Here is a 22,951-nt window from a genome sequence, read left to right on the forward strand (position 1 = left end):
CCCAGGCCCACCCAATTTCGGCCCAGGCCCGCCCAGCGCCAGCGCCAGCACCCATTGCCGGCCACTGCTGCTTTTCCTGTTGAGCAGCAGGGCCGGCGCTACAAAAAGAAGAAGCGCTAACGGCGCTAAGGAGTAAGGACGAGAAATGTTTAAAAAAAAAAAAAAGCGCGGCACCGGCAGGCACTGTCTCAGCAGCCTTGAGGCATGGGCTGCTGAGGCATTGGCTGCTGGCTCGCAGGCTCCTACCGTCTGCGAGCCAGCAGCCAATGCCTCAGCAGCCCATGCCTCAAGGCTGCCGAGACAGTGCCTGCCGGTGCCGCGCTTTTTTTTTTTTTTTTTTAAACATTTCTCGTCCTTACTCCTTAGCGCCGTTAGCGCTTCTTCTTTTTTTGTAGCGCCGGCCCTGCTGCTCAACAGGAAAAACAGCAGTGGCCGGCAATGGGGGCTGGCGCTGGCATGCAGGGCGGGCCTCGTCGAAGAAAAGAGGGAAAACATGGAAGGATGGGGAGAAAAAGAGGGAAAACAGATGGAAGGATGGGGAGAAAGAGGGAAAACATGGAAGGATGGGGAGAAAAGAGGGAAACATGGAAGGATGGGGAGAATGAGGGAAAACATGGAAGGATGGGGAGAAATAGGGAAAACTTGGAAGGATAGGGAGAAAAGAGGGAAAACAGATGGAAGGATGGCAGAGAATGAGGGAAAACATGGAAGGATGGGGAGAGAAAGAGGGAAAACTTGGAAGGATGGGGAGAAAAGAGGGAAAACAGATGGAAGGATGGCAGAGAATGAGGGAAAACATGGAAGGATGGGGAGAAAGAGGGAAAACATGGAAGGATGGGGAGAAAAGATAGAAAACAGATGGAAGGATGGGGAGAGAAAGAGGGAAAACGGATGGATGGAGAGAGAGACTCTGGATGGAAGGATGGGGAGAGAAAGGGGAGAGACTGGAAGGATGCAGAGAAAGGTGAGAGACAGGAAGGATGTGGAGAGAGAAGGGACACTGAACAGAAAAGGGTAGAGTGATACAGAGACACTGGTTAGAAAGAGGGAGAGAGACATTAGATGGAAGGATCAGGAGAGAGGATAGATGGATGGAAGGATGGGGAGAGAAAGAGGGAAGACGCTGGATGGAAGGGTAGGGAGAAAGAGGTGACACTGGACGGAAGGATGCAGAAAGAAAGAGGGGAGACTACTGGAAGGATGGGGAGAGAAAGAAGAGAGCTGCTGGATGGAAAAGGAGAGTAGTGAAAGACTGGAGAATAAGAGGAAGGGGCATGGGGAGAACAAGGGTGAGAAAAAGATGAAAAGCCATAAGTAGATGAAGGAAATTAAAGAATGGATAGTAAGAATGAATTAAATCAGGACAGAGAGAAAGAGGGGCAGAAAAATATTGAAGAAAGCAAAGAAAAAGGAGAGAAAAATGAGAAATGGCCAGGAAACCGTGGCAGAAGTGTTAAGCGAAAACGAAGGAAAGCAGAATCTAGAGACTGGGAGCGACACAATGAGAAAAAGTAAATGGCCATACAAGAAAGGTAAAGAAAATAATTTTATTTTTAATTTAGGATAAAGTAATATGGTACCTGTGTTAATAAAGTTTCAGAGACCAATACTTCCTTCCTTAGGTCAGGCGAGGATACCGTAACAGCATTATACTGACCTGAGGCAGGAGGTTTTGGCCTCTGAAAGCTCATTGAAAAGGGTGTTAGGCTATTAAATAAACTTTCTGAAATCTGATGCACTGAAAAGCAGCACTTTACCCTGTGTGACAAATGCATCTGATTAGCGTGACTAAATTTTGCTGGGGGAGGGGGGTAGAGAGAAAATTTTGTGCCCACCCACTTTGGGTTCAGGCCCATCCAAAATTGGCAGTCTGGCTACGCCACTGCTTCAGGAGATGGCCGGCCATCTCCCGATTTGTGTCGGAAGATGGCCGGCGATCTCCTTCGAAAATAAGCTGGTTAGGGTCTTCCATAGCAGGGGAGAGGGGGGCCCAGGCCAATTGCCCTGGCTGTGCCCCTTAACACTAGCCTTAGGGCCTCCTTTTCCTCTTGCTTTTATATATTTTCCACTCAAAAAGGTTTGTTGTCCTTAAAATGGCTCCTTTAAGTTTTGCTCACTGCTTTTCTACTTTCCCCAAATTTCAGATGAATGCACATCCCTAGGTATCAGCTCTTGGTTTGATGACGACGTGCAGAGTGGACTATGACTTGGAAGCCTCCAAGTGTGTTTTAATTGATGCTTAGCTGTAAGAGTGAAATACAAGATTACAGTTATAAAACTGTGTGGATGATATATGTTTTTTTATAATTTATTATTATGAGGAAAAGACTTCAGACACTCGGTTCCTGCTGCTACTTATAACTTAGCGGTCCGCTTCACTCAACGTATGCTTGAAAAATTTATTTTCTTAAAAGAAATACGTTGGTAACTATCGTCATGAGTCAAAAAAACCTCATTTTTACAACTTTTTTCTAAATATATTTCTTCAAATTTTATGCTGAAACTTTTGACAAAACTATTTTCAGATTGCTGTGATAAAGACTTTCGGTTCAGCTCCTTACGAAGCACCTAGCGAAACAGGAGCTCACTGTTGGGCGTACCCAGCAGTCACAGAATGCACCACAGCTAAGTACCAGTTTTGTCAAAAGTTTCAGCATAAAATTTGAAGAAATATATTTAGAAAAAAGTTGTTAACAATGAGGTTTTTTGACTCATGATGATACTCGCCAACATATTTCTTTTAAGAAAATAAATTTTTCAAGCATACGTTGAGCGAAGCGGACCGCTAAGCTATAAGTAGCAGCAGGAACTGAGTGTCTGAGGTCTTTTCCTCATAATAATAAATTATAAAAAATATATATCATACATAGAGAGACATACTTGCAGACAGTGGACTTTAAATTTTCTTTACTTAAGCAAGTACCAAGTATACAGTTAGTTATGTGGCAATATTACATGAAATACACATAACCATATATTCATAACTATAAATATGTTCCACAGGGTGAAGACAGTGTTTGAGGCAGGTTTGGGGTTTAGAAAAATGAGGAATTGTTTAATTTTGCCTAAAATTGCATTGAAGAGAAGATTTGGGGAGGAAGACACGAAAAGTGTAGCAGTATTTCTGACCAATTTGTTATAAGGAAGGAAGGCAGTGGCAGGTAGGAGTGAAATAGGATGGCCAGTCTGATGGTTCAATTTAGAGGAGGCTGGAGATGCTGCATAGGTACGATTGACTACCCAGGGATGGAGGGAATCAAAATCATCACACAATGATCACTAGTGGTGTTCCTTGGTCAGCTGCCACCCAGGGCGGTTCGCCGCTGCGTACCCCTCTCCCAGGTGCAGCATGCCACCCCCCCCCCCCCCCCCCCGGTGCATTGCTTTTACCTCCTGGTCTGCTGGGAGCAGTCTCGGGGCTGTCAGCTCTGCCAGTTCCCTACTCCCTCTGCCCCGGAACAGGATGTAACATCAGAGGGAACAGGGAACCGGCGGAGCCAACAGCCGTGCGGCTGCTCCCTGCACCTCCCCCCTCGCACCATGCAACAAGAGCAGACCACCCCCACCGTCCTGCCCTCGGTACACCATTGATGATCACACATTCCCTGGATTCCATATATGGCACCCAAATTTAGGCATGGGCAAACAGCTTAATGATGCTAACAACCAATTATTGATGTTAATTGGCACCAGGGGCATAGCCAGAACTTAATATTTGAGGGGGCTGTCCCCATGCTGCTGCATTTTACTGGCTGGGATGCTCAAGCCCTGGCAGCTGAAGAGATTAGATGCTGGAGCCCCCACTCATGTCGCCCGGGCAACGAGGAAGCCGGCGGGTTCTCTAACCTCCGACACTGACACTTCTGTGCATGCTTAGTTTAATGCATGAACTGAGATGCACAGAAGTGCTGGCATCGTTGGCTGGAGCACCCTGCCGACTTCCTGCTGCTCAGGCAGCACAGGTGGGGGCTCCAGCGGTGAATCTCTTCAGCTGTTGGGGCTTGAGCATCCCTGCCAGCCAAAACCTGATGCTGCAAGTTCGAAGGCCCTGATTGGCACCAATTAAAATTCACAGATGCATCTGACTACACACTATAATGCTGGGTGCCTAAATCCCATAGCATGCGATCCAAAAAGGAGAGTGGCCATGGGAGGCTCAAGAATGTTCCAGAAAGTTGCATGCACTTCCATAGAATAATGGCTTTCAGGATTTACACCAAGTTTCAACAGATGTAAGTCTGGCACCCTTTATAGACTAATGCTTAGTGATAAACTTTTCCAGTGCCCAGTAGCATAGGAAGGGGGGGGGGCGATGGGGCGATCTGCCCCGGGTGCACGCCGCTGGGGGGGTGGTGTCCGCTCCGTTGGTTCCTTGCTCCCTCTGCCCCGTAACAGGTTACTTCCTGTTCCGGGGCAGAGAGAGCAAGGAACCAACGGAGCCGACGCAGCTCCCAGCGACGTGGACTCGGGGGCGGATCGGCCCTCCCGCCCGCCTCTCGCTTTTAAATCGCTCCGGGGGGGGGGGGGGGGATGCGCTCCGGAGGGGGGGTGCGTGCCAAGGGGGGGGCGCCGTGCTGCACCCGGGGGGGGGTGCGCAGCGGCGACCCGCCCCGGGTGTCAGCCGCCCTCGCTACAGCACTGCCAGTGCCCATTTTTGAATGCCATTTATAGAATCCCCCTCCACTAGTAGTATATGGATTCAGTGCCCATGATTGCAAGATTCTGGAAGGATCCATGACTCAGGACTCTACCGTTAATGAATGGGCTAATGTAAGTAGAGACAAGGAAACTCCCTGGGCACCCTTTATTCTACATGTTTGGCACTCATCAGAAATAAACGCCAAAATGGGGGTACACAGCAGTTCTGCGCTTAGGAGCTATTCTGTAAGATAGTACTTAAGTGCTGTAATTGCTACCTCTTACGGGGTCCAGCAGCTGACTTACGATATTACCTAATACTGTGGTACAGCCGTAGAAACAGCGAGGAAGGTACAAAATATTAACCTTGTTCAAAATGTTCTAAACAAATCGAAGGACATTTTTATCTAAATTAGAATATAGACCAATAGATTCAGTTGGTGTTTACAGTTCTCTTTATTTGAACCCCAAAAGTAAAATGCAAACAATAACAGATGTGATCTGGGTTACAAAGTACAATACTGAAAAAAAATATTTAAAACCCACAAATAATACATTATTCTAAAACCATAAGTAATAAACCTACTTTAAAACCAGAAATATCAAATAACTTTAAAACAAATTCAGCTGAATTGTTACACTTTCATTTCTTTTTTTTTTCCAGCTCCTTTCTTCTCAGTTTACCTTACGCTCAGAAACTCAAAATTTTCTCAACAAATCAATTCTAAACAGGGTTTAGTTTCAGAGAGGTATAATATTTCTTTATCGTCGAAACAGAATAATAAATCAATAAAGAACCAATTTCAGTTTAAAAACTTTCTAAATAAGGATTAATTCTTTGTGTTTTCCAGGATTCGTTACTTTAGGGCCAGACTCTGGAAAGCATGTGTGTTTTGTGTGTGCCTCTCCGTCCTTTCCCTTTTTAATCCTTTTACCATATCTCAAAATCCAACTTTGTTTCAGTGTGTGACTTATCTCTCCTTTGACCTTCTTTTATAGGTTTCTTCTCCGTTCTTGTGTTGCTCAGGATGTTCATCTTTTCTTCCAGCTTCAGCTTTGCTTGATCCCTACTAACAATATCTTTAAAAAAAAAAAATCATTTAAGGGGGTCTTTTACTAAGCCTCGGTAGCATTTTTAGCTTGCAGTAGAAATCAGCTGGCAGTAACTGCCGAGTTGCCCATTATATTCCTACTAGTAAAAAAAGCTCGTTTCTCATTGAAATGAAACGGGCGCTAGCAAGGTAATCACCTTCTGCCATTAATGTTTTTAAGGAAAGTTCCAGCGTCCCCCCTCCCTCCCTCCTTCCCAATTCCAGGTTCCCCCCTCCCTCCCATTTCCAGGGTCCTCCCTCCTTCCCAGTTCCAGGGTCCCCCCACCCTTCTTCCCAGTTCCAGGGTCATCGTCCCTCCCTCCGAGTTCCAGGGTCATTGTCCCTCCCTCCCTTCCAGTTCCAGGCCCCCTCCCTCCGAATTTTAAAAGTCATCCTGACTTACCTCGTCGGGGTTACGGCGGCCGGCAGCAGCGGTAAAAAGCGTGCAGGCTCGGCACTTACTTCATTTTTCCCTTCTCTGTCTCTCAGCTCTGGTCCCGCCCTCATTTCCTGGATATAAGCTCCACCCCTGGCCCCACCCCTAACCCTGCCCCATTTAGCCTCCCCAAACAGTTGGGACACCGACCGCCTAGGCATGTAAGGACATGCTAAGGCCACTTTTTACCGCTGTTTGGTAAAAGGGCTCCAAAGTTAGGACAGCCCCTCCCCCCCCCAGAAATTAGCTTCAAATACAATGTACCTTCTCCAAATCTCACACTCATGTACTACAATACTGTAAAAGTGTCTGTCTCAGCAACCAATCCAGTCATAAACATACTTCATCAGGCTTTTTACTCTAAATTAAATACCACACTCAAACACTTCAGTATTCTACAGTTTACTAGCCATTAAGCCCATTAAAACGGGCGAGATTTCCAGCTACCCTCCTCGCCGCCACTCCCTCCCCCCTCCATGCCGGGCCCCCTGCACTGACCTGACAGCGCCTCTCACCTCCGTGTGAAAGCGCTGCAGGCGGCAGCAGAGTGATCTGCTGCCGCCTGCAGCGCTTTCACACGGAGGTGAGAGGCGCTGTCAGGTCAGTGCAGGGGGCCCGATACGGAGGAGGGCGGGAGCGGCGGCGGGGATGGGAGGAGGATGGAGGTTGGTGCGCGCGATGTTCGTTTCCAGGCGGCAGCGTCCGGCAGTGACTCCGACTCCGTTTCCCTCTCTGTTCCGCTCTCTGATGTCATCACGTCTTGACGCGAGGGCGGGACAGAGAGGGAAGTCTCTACTGCGCATTTGCAAGTGAGCTGGTTGCTTGCCGTTTATATGTTTGATGTTCAACCAGTTCACTTTCACACTAAAAAAAACTCTTTTCAGACCAAGTTTGACACTCTTACCAGAGCCTCTTCCAATCACTTCCTTCTTGTTTTGGAAACGAAATGAAACAAGCCTGTTTCCCTTGCATTTTTCATCTCACACACAAAGTTTCAGTATTTCTGGAAATGTTGAACATTTGGTAAAATCGTACATGAAAAAAAAAACCACAATGGTTTTGCGTTCTGAAAAGGCGTTATTCAATATGTTTTTATATAAAACTTACCGACAAACTAAAGAAAAAGTGATGCCCCAACACCATCACTGTGCGTAGAACAAGGCTGGAAGGATCACACTTTACTAAAGCAATTTAGGGAAATTTAACGCAGACTAGCATGTGGCAGTGCCTCATGACTTTGTTAATGGAAACCTGGTGATCCGTAACACTTGTGCTATAGACATTTGCTCCGGGGTACCACAATATTAATGCTAATATTAGTGATCGATCAGAGAATTTGCAAGAAAGGCATAAACTATTTAATTATAATTACACAGGGAATGGTTTTGTAATGGCTACGATGTTTGAATAAGGTCACATGTGGCTCCTACCCCTGCTATACTGTTTTACATTAAATGCCATTCACTTTAAATGAATGTAATAGAGTGGCTAAACAGAAAATGTTTCTTCATGGTTAGAAATATGATTGATAGCCTTTGCAATAAATAAATAAAAAGACATTTGTGCACAAATTTCTTTTAATTGCAAGTACGCAAATCTTGGAAATCTCTTTGGCTTATCTGTGCAGACAGACAGAGGGAGGCTTGTTTGCCCTTTGGTTCATCCTCGATGCTGCTCAAGACCTGCCTCACAGTTTAACAATTTCCTATTTTATTACTTTATTATTATTTTATTACATTCATGATACCTACACTGACTACATAGTTTGTTACCTTTAGATTGTAAGCTCTCTTGAGCAGGGACTGTCCTTCCCCATGTTTAAACTTGTACAGCGCTGCGTAACCCTGGCAGCGCTATAGAAATGCTAAGTAGTAGGAGTAGAATCAGGAACTTTGCTTTTGACTCGTAACCACTCGCCTCCACCTACCCTCCTCTCCTCTTTCCTCTCCACATTAATTGATTTGATTTGCTTACTTTATTTTTTGTCTACTAGATTGTAAGCTCTTTGAGCAGGGACTGTCTTTCTTCTATGTTTGTGCAGCGCTGTGTACACCTTGTAGCGCTATAGAAGTGATAAATAGTAATAGTAGTAGTCTCTTGTAACCAGAGCTAATATTGTGATGTCATAATGCCTCAGGCCACCAATAAGAGCCAACCTCATCAGTGATGTCACAATGGCTTGATTGTCCTATACTTGGCTCACTTTTATTACATAGCTCTTTGAGCAGGGACTGTCTTTCTTCTATGTTTGTGCAGCGCTGTGTACGCCTTGTAGCGCTATAGAAATGCTAAATAGTAGTAGTAGTAGTGGTTCATCCTCGATGCTGCTCAAGACCTGCCTCACAGTTTAACAATTTCCTATTTTATTACTTCTGGATTGAAAATTGAATGTATGAAAATTCAAACCACAGTTTAACCAAGGTAGATCTTTTACTAAAGCATGGTAGGCACATAGCACGCAGTTAACATGTGGAATTAGCAGGGCTGTGAAGTGGGAGTCGGTGTTGTGGAGTTTGAGTCAGAGTCAAAGCAAATTTGGGTGGAGTCAGAGTCGGTAAAAATGTACTGACTGTGACTCCCGCTTCAAAATAGAAACAACATTATAATATATGGTAAATTTAGCATTTTATCTATCTATCTATCTATCTATCAGGGTCATTTTTCCCGTGCACGAGGGCCCTTTTTACCGCTTGGGTAAAAAAGCTCCCAGCACACTTCACACATGCCTAGTTTCACTAAAACCGAGCATGTATGCGATGAGAGAGGAAGCAGGGCAGGAAATGCGCAGAGAACAGCGCTGGAGAAAGGCTTCAGCTGACAGGGGTTGGGGACCCCTACCAGCCAAGGTATGTGGGATTGTGGCGGGGCAGGGGTTGCGGCAGGGAGGCGGGCCAAACTGTGCCTCCCCCACTTTGAACTCTGGACCCCCCCCCCAAACATTGAGGTCTGGCTACACCCCTTGTATGTGCCAATGAGGCCGTGTTGCCAATTATCACCAGCAGGGGCGTAGCTAGACCTCAGCGGGAGGGAGTCAGGGAGCCCGAGGTGAGGGGGCACATTTTAGCCTCTCCCAGCGCCGCTGACCACCCGCCACTTTCGAACCCCCCCCCCCCACGCTGCTGCCCCTCCCCGCCACTTTCAACTCCCCTCTCCCACTGCCGCCCCTACCCCGCCATTGCCAGGTACCTTTGCTGGCGTGGGTCCCCAACCCCCACCAGCCAAAGTCCTCTTCAGCGCCGGTCTCTGGCGCGTTCGCTGATCTGTTTCTGTGAGTCCTGACTTCTGACGTCCTGTTCCATGCAGGACATCAGTGCAGGACATCAGGAGTCAAGACTCAAAGAAACAAATCAGTGAACGCACTGGAGACTGGCGCTGAAGATGACTTCGGCAGGCGGGGACTGGGGACCCCCGCCAGCAAAGGTATCTGGCAGGGGAGAGGCGAGGGTGGGAGGGGGGTTGAAAGTGGCGGGGGAGGGTCAAAAGTAGAGGGGGGCAGGGCTAAATCTGTGGGGGCCCATGCCCCCGTGGCCCCACCTAGCTAAACCCCTGACCACCAGGAATGCCCCTTGCTGTAGAAAATTATATTCTCCCATGGGAAACTGCAAGCGCCAAAATCAGAATTACCGCCGGGCGCCTGGGACCACCCAATAGTAATGCTGTTTTGGCTTGCACTACCTGCGTGGTAACCCTATTGCTCTTTCGTAAAAGGGCCCTGGATGTGCAGTTAACATGCAGTCAGATCCCGCATTAATGCCGTGTTAATTAATCCCCAGTTGTTCACGTTCATAGACTCTCTGTGGAATGAACAGCTAAAAAAAGTGAATAGATTTTTTTGTTTGTTTACCAACTGGAAAAAAACTTCAACCTTCTTCCACTTCTGAGCTTGAATCTGGAGTTCAAACCTATATAAGATAGTTACAGCAGTCAAGCAGATGAATACAATTACCTGTAAATATACCAACACACAGATAAAACTTATGAACTGGTCTAATGCTTATGAATTTTTTGACAGGAACTTCCATAGCAGCAAAATTGGCAGTACTGAATATCCTGGCCTTTCCTGGAATACAGCCGTTTTTAACTTTGGAATCCTCGTTGCTTTAAAAAGACAAAAATCACCGTGACCTTGTCTTGGTAGGAAAAAGCTGGTAATCTTTAATTCATATATTTAGCAAGACAGTTGATGTAGAACAGGACTGTTTGACAGGAAGGACAGATATCATGCATTCTTACATTTGTAAATGCCAATGTTAATTTTCTCATTAAAAAAATTATATACATATATATATAAAAAGAAAGAGAGAACTATATAGTTATATACATTAACCAGAACCTATGGCTTTCATCTACACTGGGGTTCTGTGAGAAAGACAAACTAGTGTCTCACATCAATGACATCACTATGGGGGTCCTTTTACTATCTCTATGGGGGTCCTTTTACTAAGGTGCGCTGAAAAATGGCCTGCAGTAGTGTAGCCGCAGGTTTTGGGTGCTCGTAGAATCATTTTTCAGCGCACCTGCAAAAAAAATGCCTTTTAAAAATTTTTGCAGAAAATGGACATGCGGCAAAATGAAAATTGCCGCCCGTCCATTTTGGGTCTGAGACCTTACCGCCAGCCATTGACCTAGCGGTAAAGTCTCACGTGGTAACCGGGCAGTAATGACCTACGCACGCCAAATGCCACTTGGCATGTGTAGCTGGCACAGGCTAGAAAATAAAAAATATTTTCCGGGCGCGCATAGCGGATGCGCGCCAAAAATGAAATTATCACAAGAGCTACAAACATGGTAGCTGTGTGGTAGCTCCATTTTGGCGCACATTGGGTGTGTGTAGATGCTTACGAGGCTTAGTAAAAGGGCCCCTGTTTTAGGTTTTATTCATGAATGTAAAGCTGCATATTTCAACTATCACCTCTCGCTTAGACTATTGCAACTTGCTTCTCACAGGTCTCCCACTTAGCCATCTCTCTCCTCTTCAATCTGTTCAAAATTCTGCTGCACGACTAATACTCTGCCAGTGTCGTTGTGCTCATATTAGCCCTCTCAAGTCACTTCACTGGCTCCCTATCCGTTTCCGCATACAGTTCAAACTCCTCTTATTGACCTATAAGTGCATTCACTCTGCAGCTCCTCAGTACCTCTCCACTCTCATCTCTCCCTACATTCCTCCCCGGGAACTCCGTTCACTGGGTAAATCTCTCTTATCTGCACCCTTCTCCTCCACTGCTAACTCCAGACTCTGTTCCTTTTATCTTGCTGCACCATATGCCTGGAATAGACTTCCTGAGCCGGTACGTCAAGCTCCATCTCTGGCCGTCTTCAAATCTAAGCTAAAAGCCCACCTTTTTTATGCTGCTTTTAACTCCTAACCCTTTTCACTTGTTCAGAAACCTTATTTTATCATCCTCACTTTAATATTCCCTTATCTCTTATTTGTCCTGTTTGTCTGTCCTAATTAGACTGAGCAGGGCTTGTCTCTTCATGTTCAAGTGTACAGCGCTGCGTACGTCTAGTAGCGCGTTGGAAATGATAAGTAGTAGTAGTAGTAAAATGCACTATTGCATTCCCATGGATTAACACATATTAATGTGTGCTATTTACTGCAGGTGATATTTTATGCAAGGCTCCTATTTACTAATAATGCATGATAATATTACTAATGAATATTAATCAGTACCAGGGCTTGAGTAAGGCCAGGAACAGCACAATTTTCAAACTGCCTACAGAAGTGTAATGTATGTTCCAAAATTGGGTGCAGACTTTTGGATCTGCTTTTTCTGGGGGTAAAATTTTGATGGAAAATAATATGAAGTTCAAAACCAGAACTACGAATGTTTGTTAAATAAAATATAACTTTTTGAATACAATTCTTGTGGATATGATGTGCTCAGAAGCGATGAATCCAAATGTGCAAAATGCATTTCCAGCCACTAGTTTCTATTTATTTATTTATTGCATTTGTATCCCACATTTTCCCACCTTTTTGCGGGTTCAGTGTGGCTTACAATATGAGTTGAATATTGGAAATACAATTGTTACAGATAGTTGTGGATAATATTATGCAGGGTTATGCGAAACAATTGGGGTGTCGTTAAGGGATGTAATAATGGAACATAGGCATTGCAACTTTGGAAGGAAACAATGGGAGCTTAGAGGCGATAGAAAGGCATGAAGTCATATGGTATATAACTTTCTGTGAGAAAAGGTATGAGTGATGTGATAATACGGGGATTGGAGTTCCGAGGTGAATGTACGATGCATTAGTGAACAGTAAGTGTGGACTTTATGTGTTTTGTTTCTATCCATAGACTTGTTCGAAAAGATGAGTCTTCAATAATCTGCGGAAGGAAGCTTGCTCGTTGGTTGTTCTTAGGTTGCGCGGCAGTGTATATCATCGCACATCAGGCTTTTTGTCTAGTTACAGTTCACAGTCTGTCCCAAATTCATCAAAATAATGCAGTTTGAAAAACGTATCTGTATGATGTAGCTGTTGGACAAAATTGTACAGCTTGTTTGCTGTTCCAACAATCACAAAAAGCCCTCTGTTGCTAGATACTGGCTGTAATCATCCAATATGAACAATTATTATTAATTTAGATTTTGCTCCCACCTTTTTCAGTAGTAGCTCAAGGTGAGTTACATGTAGGTACTCTGGATATTTCTCTGTTGCAGGAGGGCTCACAATCTAAGCTTGAACCTGAGGCAAGGGAGGGTTAAGTGACTTGCTCAAGATCACAAGGAGCAGCAGCGGGATTTGAACTGGCTGCCTCTGGATTGCAAGACTGGTGCTCTAACCACAAGGCCACTCCTCCACTCCAATGTTTCAGCAATGTCCCACAATTTTATTTAAACAAACTTTTTTAGTTCTGGTTTTGAATTTGATATTATTCTATATATACCAGAAAAGTTTTTTTGATTGAGACAATCCCAAAAAGTGTTTTTTGGGAAAATAATATGCATGTTTATAGAACCCAGAAGTTACATTCCGCCAGATTTGGGGAGGAAAAATTTCAATCTATTTACCTTGATAAATGTTTTTAAAATATGCCCTTTACGTACCACTGATGCAGGAATTAAGTTATATAAAAAGCCGTGAACAAAAATGAGAAGTCAATGCTTTTGTCAAGAAAATTCTAAATCTCGCATTAAGTCTCACTTTGCTGACAGCTTGCAGCGGTTAATCAAAGTGAATCTACTTGACGTGATGGTACAGCTTGTCTAAATTGTGATAGGAGAGAGCTTGATGTTACCTTCTTCTATCAAGTTTCAGCAAATGCTTATATCAGGGTCATTTTATAACTGCCCTCATTAGTGAAAAGTATACACTTACACATTGTGGACTCTGTTAGGCTTTGAAAGCAAAACATACAGGGGGGGGCCCCTTTTACAAAGGTGCGCTGAAAAATGGCCTTCGGTAGTGGAGACGCATGTTTCGGGCGTGCACAGAATCATTTTTCAGCGCACCTATAAAAAAATACCTTTTAAAATTTTTTGACAAAAATGGACATGCGACAAAATGAAAATTGCCACGAGTCCATTTTGGGTCTGAGATCTTACTGCCAGCCACTGACCTAGTGGTACAGTCTCACGTGGTAACCCGGCGGTAATGACCTATGTGTGTCAAATGCCTCGGCGCGTGCCCAATACGCACTTCCGAAAACATTTTCAGCTGCGCGGTATCAGATGCGCACTGAAAATGAAAGTACTGCATGAGCCACATGGGAGCCAGGCGGTAACTCCATTTCGGTATGCGTAGATGCTTACGCAGCTTAGAAAAAGGGCCCCACATTAATTCTTTGCTTGGAAATCTACCCTAGGAAAACTTCATGCACAGATTTTATACCTGCTATTTGGTGTGCAATGGTTTTCTGATAAAATATGTACGTATCTTTGGAAATTAAAAAGCAGGTGTGCAAATGCAATCTCTGCCCCTTCCTCTTCTACTACTACTGGTACTACTTAACATTTCTAAAGCGCTACTAGGGTTACGCAGCGCTGTACAGATGAACAAAGAAGGACAGTCCCTGCTCATAGGAGCTTACAATTTAAAGGACAAACAGTACCCTATGCACACACAGGCTGTACGCATGTAACTTTTCTTACATATATGGGTCTGTTTACTATACTGGGATATGGTTTTGCATTTAATGGACTATAGACCCCTTTTACCATGCTGCGGGAAAAGGGGGACTGTGCTGGCATCGGTGCGTGTGCTTGATGTGCACGGAGGTCCCCTTTCACCACAGGGGGTAAAAGGTAGATCTTTCTTTTTTGAGGAACTGGCCGTGCGGCAAGTGAAGCATCGGGGCAGACAGAAGCAGCGCCTCTTTAGCGCTGCCTGTGATCCCTCATCTTGTCATTCCCTCAGTAGCTGTATACCACCTGCTCCTACAGCGGTCTGTCAGTATTACACACTATTTTTCCCATCCCTGTTCCTCACCTTTTATGTCGCTCGATTGTATAGCATAAAGTACCTTGTCCATTTCTTGAACCTGCATTGTCACGGCACATTCTATGATAAGCTTATTAGGTTGTATGGCTCCATTTCCCCAGTTTTCTCCCTTCACATCACTTATGCACAGCGTTCTAAATGCAAGCACCTTTTGGAGCTTATTAGCTTGTATGGTATTCATATCACTGCACTGGCAAACAGCATTTTCCCTAATGGCTGGGCTTGCTGTGTTCTCAGGTTATTGTACTTTTTTCCATACACATTTTTTTTTTAATGGTGCATCTATATGTTAAAATATACATGTTGCCAGGCACATTTAGTCCATCTGATGCAGGTGTTTATACGCCAAAACACGGCTCCGAGTCAAGTCTTTCGATACTTCAGTCATAGGAGCCAACTTTTCAAAATGATTGGGGGTGCTGAAATTTTTTTGTTTACAGGTGGTGCATTCCCCCCTCCCCCTCCTCCGAGTTCCAGGCCCCTCTCCTCCAAGTTCCAGGCCCCCCCTCCCTCTCCTCCGAGTTCCAGGCCACCTCCTCTCCTCCGAATGCCAGTCCGACCCCAGCCCGACCTCTTCTCCCCCAACAGTCCTCCGTCCTCGCCTTCCTGCGTGCCGCCCAGAATTGAAAAGTCACCTTATCTCGGGGTCCCGGCAGCAGCAGTGAAAGGTGAGCAGGCTCGGCGCTTTAGCCTTCCCTTCTCTCTCAGCTCTGGTCCCGCCCTCATTTCCTGTTTCCACCGGGACCCCAGGTAAGATGAGCTTTAAAATTCTGGGCGGCACGCAGGAAGGCGAGGGCAGAGGACTGTTGAGGGAGAAGAGGGTGGGCACTGGGCAGGTCGGGCTGGCTGGGAAGGGAACTTCTGGCGGGTGAAAATATTGGGGGTGCTTGAGCACCCACAGCAGCCACGGAGTCGGCGCCTATGACTTCAGTGAACATTGAGTCCTTTTATAGTTGGTGCTTCAAATAAATGCATTCATTTATACCTAGAAGACTTGCATTGAGTTCTATTGGAAGGCCATCTGTCCATCTCCTACTACTTTTTTTTGACTTGTTGTGCGTAGGGTGTTTATTCTTTTTTCTTACACATGCAAATGATCTCTTATAGAATCCTGACTAGTGGAAAAGTATGCATCATATTTGATAATGTGTACTTTGCCAGTGGGTCTGTGCATGGGTGGAGTCTGGGTGGAGCACAGGCAGAGTGCACTTGTGTGCATACAAATTTTGAATACTATAATTTACGTGCATTCATGCATACATCTAGGCATGGGCATTTCCACCAGCTATAGGGCTGAAAGTGGTCGTGCCTAGATGTACCCATGTTCTTTGCCACTTGCCTGCTTATTTTCGAAAGAGAAGGGCGGCCATCTTCCGACACAAATCGGGAGATGGCTGACCTTCTCTAAAACTGGTATAATCGAAAGCCGATTTTGGCTGGCTTCAACTGCTTTCCGTCGCAGGGCCGGCCAAAGTTAAAGGTGGTGTGTCGGCAGGGTACCGAAGGCGGGATGCAGGCGTGGTTACGAGATGGCCAGCTTCGGCCGATAATGGAAAAAAGGCCGGCTCTGACAAGCACTTGGCCGGCTTTACTTGGTCCATTTATTTTTAGGACCAAGCCTCAAAAAAGTGCCCCAGCTGACCACCGGAGGGAATCGGGGATCACCTCCCCTTACTCCCCCAGTGGTCACCAACCCCCTCCCACCCAAAAAAAATATATAAATATTTTTGTGCCAGCCTCAAATGTCATACCCAGCTCCATCACAGCACTATGCAGGTCCCTGGAGCAGTTTTTAGTGGGTATTGCAGTGCACTTCAGGCAGGTGGACCCAGACCCATCCCCCAACACTTGTGGTGGTAAATGGGAGCCCTCCAAAACCCACCCGAAACCCACTGTACCCACATGTAGGTGCCCCCCGTTACCCTTTAAGGGCTATGGTAGTGTTGTACAGTTGTGGGTAGTGGGTTTGGGGGGTTTTGGGGGGCTCAGCACACAAGGTAAGGGAGCTATGCACCTGGAATCAATTTGTGAAGTCCACTGCAGTGCCCTCTAGGGTGCCCATTTGCTGTCCTGGCATGTCAGGGGGACCACTGCACTATAAATGCTGGATCCTGCCACAACCAAATGGCTTGGATTTGGCCGGGTTTGAGATTGCCGCCATTAGTTTCCATTATCAGCAAAAACCAACGGCAGCCATCTCTAAGGCCGGCCCAAATGTCGAGATTTGGCCGGCCCCGACCGTATTATCGAAACGAAAGATGACCGGCCATCTTGTTTCGATAATCCGGTTGGGTATGTCGCTTTACGGGGCCGGCCTTAGAGTTGGCCGCCCATATAGATGGCTGGCCCCGTTCGATTATGCCCCTCCACGGCACCTAATTTTTTTTTATATATATAGAAGAGGCTTCATAACCAGCACCTACAGTGGATACCCGGTTATAAACTTATCGCTTTACTGCATGTTTATTTATTTATTGCATTTGTACCCCACATTTTCCCACCTATTTGCAGGCTCAATGTGGCTTACATGGTACCGTCAAAGGCGTCTGCCCAGTCGGTGGATAACAAATACAAAGTTGTATAGTGATCGTATGAGGTATAAGTGGAGGGTCGAAATGGAGAAGATTGCATGTTGTCCTGTGCGATCATAGTCATGCTGTGCTGTTAATACAGCGCTAATTACTTTTGAACCCAGCATTAAAACAAGCAAAATAGTTTACCAATTAGACCACATAGGGAAGGAAATCTGTGACCATTTCTGGGAAAAGCAACCAAAAGCACCAGAAACAAAAAAATTAGGTTTTACTGAATTCTGTTAGACCAAACATTTTGTAATACAACAGTCCAACACCCATCCTTTTGTGTGAAAAATAAAAAAATAAAAAAAGCTACAGAGGATCAAACATGTAACTTTCTCATGTTGCTTATGGACTCATGACATGAAAAATCAGCCATTCTCAACATTTAGGATCTGAGACTTCACTTACCTTTTCCCAGAGTTAATCACATGTTACAAAAGCCCTACACCCTACACACCCTCTCACACCCTACACACCATCAGCTGGATGGTGAGGCCACCAGACGGTCCATTTTTCCCATTTTCGCTGTTCAGGGTCCAGACCTAAGGAAAAAATTGCCTACAGAACTGAGGCTCCAGTCTTCCCTGGAAGCCTTCAAAGTCGGTCTCAAGACATTCCTCTTTAAGGATGTATATGGGTAGCTTTCCTCCGCATGCCCTAACAGTAGGCGTGAAGGTGACTGAACACAAAAAGACAAGACAGGGTAAAGGGAAGGTACGGGAGTGAACTACAATATAGATAGGGTGGAAGCAGAGGGTTTGCTCATACGGATAGGTACCCTCAGTTTCCACCCTCCCCCACTTTCCTATCTATATTGTAGTTCACTCCCCTACCTTCCCTTTACCCTGTCTTGTCTTTTTGTGCTCAGTCACTTTCATGCCTACCGTTAGATTGTAAGCCGCCTAGATGGTCTGTCTGAGGGGCAGGTAGAAAGCTTCTAATAAACTTGAAACTTACTTCAATGGGAAAGGCACTGTGAGACTGGTATTCAGTGATGTTGGATACATATATCTGATTAACTTGATATTCAGTGGCATTTCATAACCACTGAATGTAACTAAAGTTAACTGGCTAATTTTAGGACAACATCTGTTGGTACATGGAGTTGACCAGCCAAACTTGAACGTCACCTGTAGAACACCTTAAACTCTGCCTCTTGGGCGGTGGCTCAATTTTGAGTGGTTGAAATCAGCGTGGCAGGCGTTTTAAATGCAATAATTTGTCCGAATGTCTCAGAAAGTTACCCACAAAAATCTTTTGAATATCCGTTTCTGCTTTACCCATAGAAATGGCTTCGAAAATGTCTTTCACCATGGAAGCTAGAATGACTGCAAAAGCTACTTGGATCTCTAGATAAACTTTCTGATATTTTATATAATCAGGATAAATGATTTTTAGCATGTATGTGTATCTATCATTTTCTGTTGTATAATGTTGGCCATTGAATTTGTTAGAATAATGATTCCATTTTAGTAGCTTCATTACAATGGAACTTGTGGCAATCCAGCGGGCATGCAAAGTATGACCACATAATGCATATACAGCCTGTACCACTGTACTAACTGTTGAACAATACGCACAATATTTTGAATAAAGGCTTACTACTTCTGTCTTTTACCATCAAGCATACAACACCTAAAACACTTCATTTGAGAAAGAAAGAAAATTCAAACCCATGTCAGCTTGAGCAAATGGCCTTTCAGAAAACCATAAAAAGCTGACAATTTGGAACATTTCAAAACCCTTAATGAGACTGTAAGTAAACATCTGGCATATATTAGACTTTTAATTACTGAAAAATAAGTTCTCTTGATGAAATCACAGTTGGTTGATCGTTTCTACCTATTACAGTGGATTAGTACATAGAAGGAAGATAGGATGACATTACCACATGGATACCAAGCTCTTCGCTATTTAACGGAAGCCTTTTCCTGCCTTCATCTCAGGAAGGAATATCACATTGTCCAAAACTGCAGACTAAGTTGCTGGGGCTCCAGTTGACATTTGTTCTCTTGAGTATTGAACTGAGATCTTAAGGTGGGCAAAGGATCTGGAGATGACAGAATATAATCAATGCTAAATTTAATTTCAGAGTCAGATTTTCCAAGGGAGGGATTGCCTTGCCTTTGTCCGCTGGAGATTTCGCTTGAAAGGAAACTGTGTGGTTCTAGTTGCCTGTGTTCAGGATCAGTTTTACTGGCGCTACAAGGGATGCTGTGCAAGCCAGAATCCAAAGACAAAACTCCAGGAGATGTAGGGCCTTCCACCTTGTCTGCTCTCCCTTCCTTGTGTCCTCTCTTCACGTTCCGCCGCCTCCGTCGTCTTCTATAGTTCCCGTTTTCAAAGAGGTCCAGCATGGATTCACAACCTGAGGCAAAAGTCCAATAGTTGCCTTTTCCCTTGTCATTCCCTTCTGTTCTGGGGACCTGCATTCATGCAAAAGCATTTCAGTGTCTGCACGCATCTCAAACTCTTTTTCAGAAACTCTGCCTAAATTCTCTACTGCTATGAAGCTACGAGGCATGGGAGAATGCTCAGAGCTGACTTTATCGTCATCAGACAGGTAAACTATTCTGGGCCCTGCTGCAATAAAAGCTTTGAAAATTATTATTTTTGTAATCATTTGCACTACTGCTGTTGACTGTTTTGGCCACAACATTCTTGATATCTTAATCGGTATTGGCACTCATGCCAACTACAGATACAGACAGCTGGAGGCTGCATTCTCTTTGATTCTTGCTTCATCAACACTTACCAGGGTCTTTCCCTGTGAGGTAATTTCACCAGATTACCAAATGCATGCACAACAGACATTACTATGAATATTCCTACCTTTACAAAGCAACTGTTCAGTGATAAGTTATGCCTGATGGAATTTTGCCATGCTCTTTGATTGGATCTATAATAAGGAAATTTCTTCATAATGAAGTCATATATGCCAGACAGGGTCACCTTGCTCGACGGACTTTGTTGGATAGCCATAGCAATCAAGGCAATGTAGCTGAAACAATGAAACAATCCAGGTTAGAAATTGAGGTTGAAGAGCATGACTTGTAGACCTCGTCGTATCTAAATTATCTAGTGATTATTAAAGTGATTATTTTACTATTACTCAGTGACCTGCTGCTTCCCTATGTCTTTGTCACAAGTCTACAAGGATTGCTATTACAATTCAACACAGACAGCTATTAGTACTTTCTTGGAGCAATTACTGACCATGTATGTAATCACGGGTCATGCAGAATTTAAACATACTACTAACATTTACCATAACCATCCACTGTTTGATCTAAATAGAGGATATTTCAATATACTTGATAAAGTCCCAGAAATTCTTAAAAGAAAATCAGCCTTGATATGAAATATTTCCAATAACCTCTTTCACCGGTTTGCTACACTGACTGGGAATTTAATTACTCACCAAACCTTGCCTGTTTGTAAGTTTACTTTGTGAATGGGGAATCACACTGGTGCAGAGCCTTGCACAAGGTCCTTTTCTTCTGGTAGGTGCCGTCATTTACTATTAGTATGTGCTACCATAAAGTTCCTTCACATGACTAAAGCTCAAACCTTGGATGAAGTCTCTATGATGATTGATAATTACTTCCCTGCAGTTACACGGTTAGCTATGCTGATGAGATTCAGATTTAAGGTTTTATCTATTCTGATAACGGAAAAAATGGATGCATATTTATATACCAAAAGCAATTTAAAAAAAGCCAATAAAAAGGAAGATTTTCTTTTGCAGAAGGTTCATTTTATAACTTTTTAAAGACCACGGTTCAGTAGCTAAGTTACAAACCTAACAGTGGAACACAGAAATAGAATGCAAATTGGCATTGTAAAAGTAGGAAGTCAGTGTTAGATTTCCTTCTGTTCTGACAGTGACAGATTCTGTTTAAGCTTCTCATCCAGAGAGAATCAAGTGGGGAGGCTCTGTTTAAAAACAAAAAAAAAAACCCAGTACAGAAGATCCCTTGCCATAGAGAAAACTTCCTGGTTGTTCAAAACTTACATAGCAAGTAAATAAAAAAATATGTGTCTGCTCTATTTCAGCATTGCATCCTGTGGTTGCTTACAGTACCTGTATGCTGGTCGGGTGAATTTCTTTTCTTCATCAGAGCTGCAGGCTGGGTAATCATCCCCATCATAATTAAAACAGTTGTAAGGATACTGAGTGTTGTCAAACATTTTTTCAGGTTGTCTGCTGGCCAGCCCTGCTGTGTCCTGTCTTCTGCACTTCAGTCCTCTCCTGCCTGGTACCGCTCCTGGGAGGGGGGGAGAGATGCTCTGATGCTCTCTCACTTCTTAGCCTGGGCTGGCTCCCTCTGCTCTCCTCTCCCCCTTCCCTCCCTCCCTCCGTCTTGGGTGGAAGTTGTTTTTGTAGTTCCTGTCCTGACTCCCAGACAGCCAGTCTGTTGGGGTATTTTGTTTGCATCCAATCTGGTTACAAGCAGGGCAGCTAATAGCTGATTAAATTGGTTGGTTCTCTCTCATGAACCTTTGAACTCTGGGTATATACAGCCGGTAGCTCAGCCCTGACTTGCTGGGTGGTCTGATGTGCGGGGGGGGGGGGGGGGGGGGGGGGGGGCAAGAGGTTGGCCATCTCCATACACAAAGTGATAAAAACAAAGCTTGCAATAATTCCTTCTGCAACCTTTGCTCTTCTCAAATGAAGTTATGGATTCGCGAGCCCCCTTTCTTTGCTAGGCAAGCGTGCCTTCATCCCCACCTGAATTTGGTTTTCCAACGCTAAAGCGCATCACACTGATGCAATCTTCTGCACGGTATAATAGACGTAAATTGTGTTTCCGTGACTAAAGGGGAAAAGTGTACGTTCAAAGTGGGCAGAATGGAGAAGATGAGGGACTACCGTCAAACAGGAAAGTAAAAGGGAAATAGCTGCAGGCAGGAGAACTGCCTGTGTGGGCTTTGATCTCCAGAATGAATTAGTCTAATAGCCCTTGTGTGTTGGCATCCAGCACTGTAGCAATTTTCTTATGCTTTGCAGAGCTCTCCAACAAGCGATGCAAAACCAAAGGCATAACAAAGGTTTAGGACGTAAAAAAAAGGTGCGGGCTAAATGCTAATCAAAGTCGTTGGTTCTTCTTCCCAAATCTCCTCCCCCCCCCCCCCCCCCCCCAAGGAATCACGTTTTTGTTGGTGCAGATACTTATACGTGTAGATGCAAACGCACAATTTTAGAAATGACCTCTTTCTGTGTGGAAAAACCTGTAAACGATGATTAAAAATTAATTATTAAGAGCATTTCCAGAGGAGAATCATTAAGGGCATTCTTCCATTCTGTGCCATTTCTGATGTTACTAGTAAAAAAGGCCCGTTTCTGACACAAATGGAAACGGGCACTAGCAAGGTTTTCCTCGGAGTGTGTATGTTTGACAGAGTGTATGTGAGAGTGACTGTGTGTGAGAGAGAGAGTGAATGTGCAACTGTGTGTGTGTGTGTGTGTGTGTGTGTGTGTGTGTGTGTGTGCGTGTGTGTGTGTGTCAGAGAGAGAGTGAGTCTGGGTGCAAGTATGTCTGTGAGAGAGAGTGTGTGTGAGAATGAGAGTGTGTGCAAGTGCTGTATGTGAGACAGTGTGAGAGAGAGAGAGAGAGAGTGTGTTTCACACAGATACAGTGTGTGCAAGAGAGAGAGAGAGAGAGAGTGTGTGTGTGTGTGTGAGACACAGACTCTGTGAGACTGAGTGTATGAGACCAAGAGAGTGTGTGAGAGACAGTGTGTGAGAGTGAGA

The 22,951-nt window shown here is 44.7% G+C and overlaps 1 protein-coding gene across 1 annotated transcript; it reads right to left on the reverse strand.

Moving 5' to 3' along the window:
* Window positions 1-18,809: 18,809 nt before the first annotated feature.
* Window positions 18,810-21,532, reverse strand: LOC115476405 (forkhead box protein I1-ema-like). Its single transcript, XM_030212774.1, has 3 exons — window positions 21,281-21,532; window positions 20,029-20,197; window positions 18,810-19,622 (listed from the first exon to the last, which is right to left on the reverse strand). Exons 1-3 carry the CDS (start codon window positions 21,385-21,387, stop codon window positions 19,152-19,154), a joined length of 747 nt encoding a protein of 248 aa, XP_030068634.1. The 5' UTR covers window positions 21,388-21,532; the 3' UTR covers window positions 18,810-19,151.
* Between the last annotated feature and the right edge of the window lie 1,419 nt (window positions 21,533-22,951).

Source organism: Microcaecilia unicolor, chromosome 8, assembly GCF_901765095.1.
Source record: "Microcaecilia unicolor chromosome 8, aMicUni1.1, whole genome shotgun sequence".
In the NCBI taxonomy this organism is placed as follows: domain Eukaryota; kingdom Metazoa; phylum Chordata; class Amphibia; order Gymnophiona; family Siphonopidae; genus Microcaecilia; species Microcaecilia unicolor.

Bases quoted from the DNA above. Each gene is read 5' to 3' on its own strand.
- LOC115476405 (XM_030212774.1), bottom strand. From the start codon at position 21,387: ATGTTTGACAACACTCAGTATCCTTACAACTGTTTTAATTATGATGGG. The intron at 20,198-21,280 runs GTACTGTAAGCA...TCATTGTTTCAG, and splicing joins TTCACCCGACCAGCATACAG to CTACATTGCCTTGATTGCTA. The intron at 19,623-20,028 runs GTAGGAATATTC...GCATGAATGCAG, and splicing joins TGAACAGTTGCTTTGTAAAG to GTCCCCAGAACAGAAGGGAA.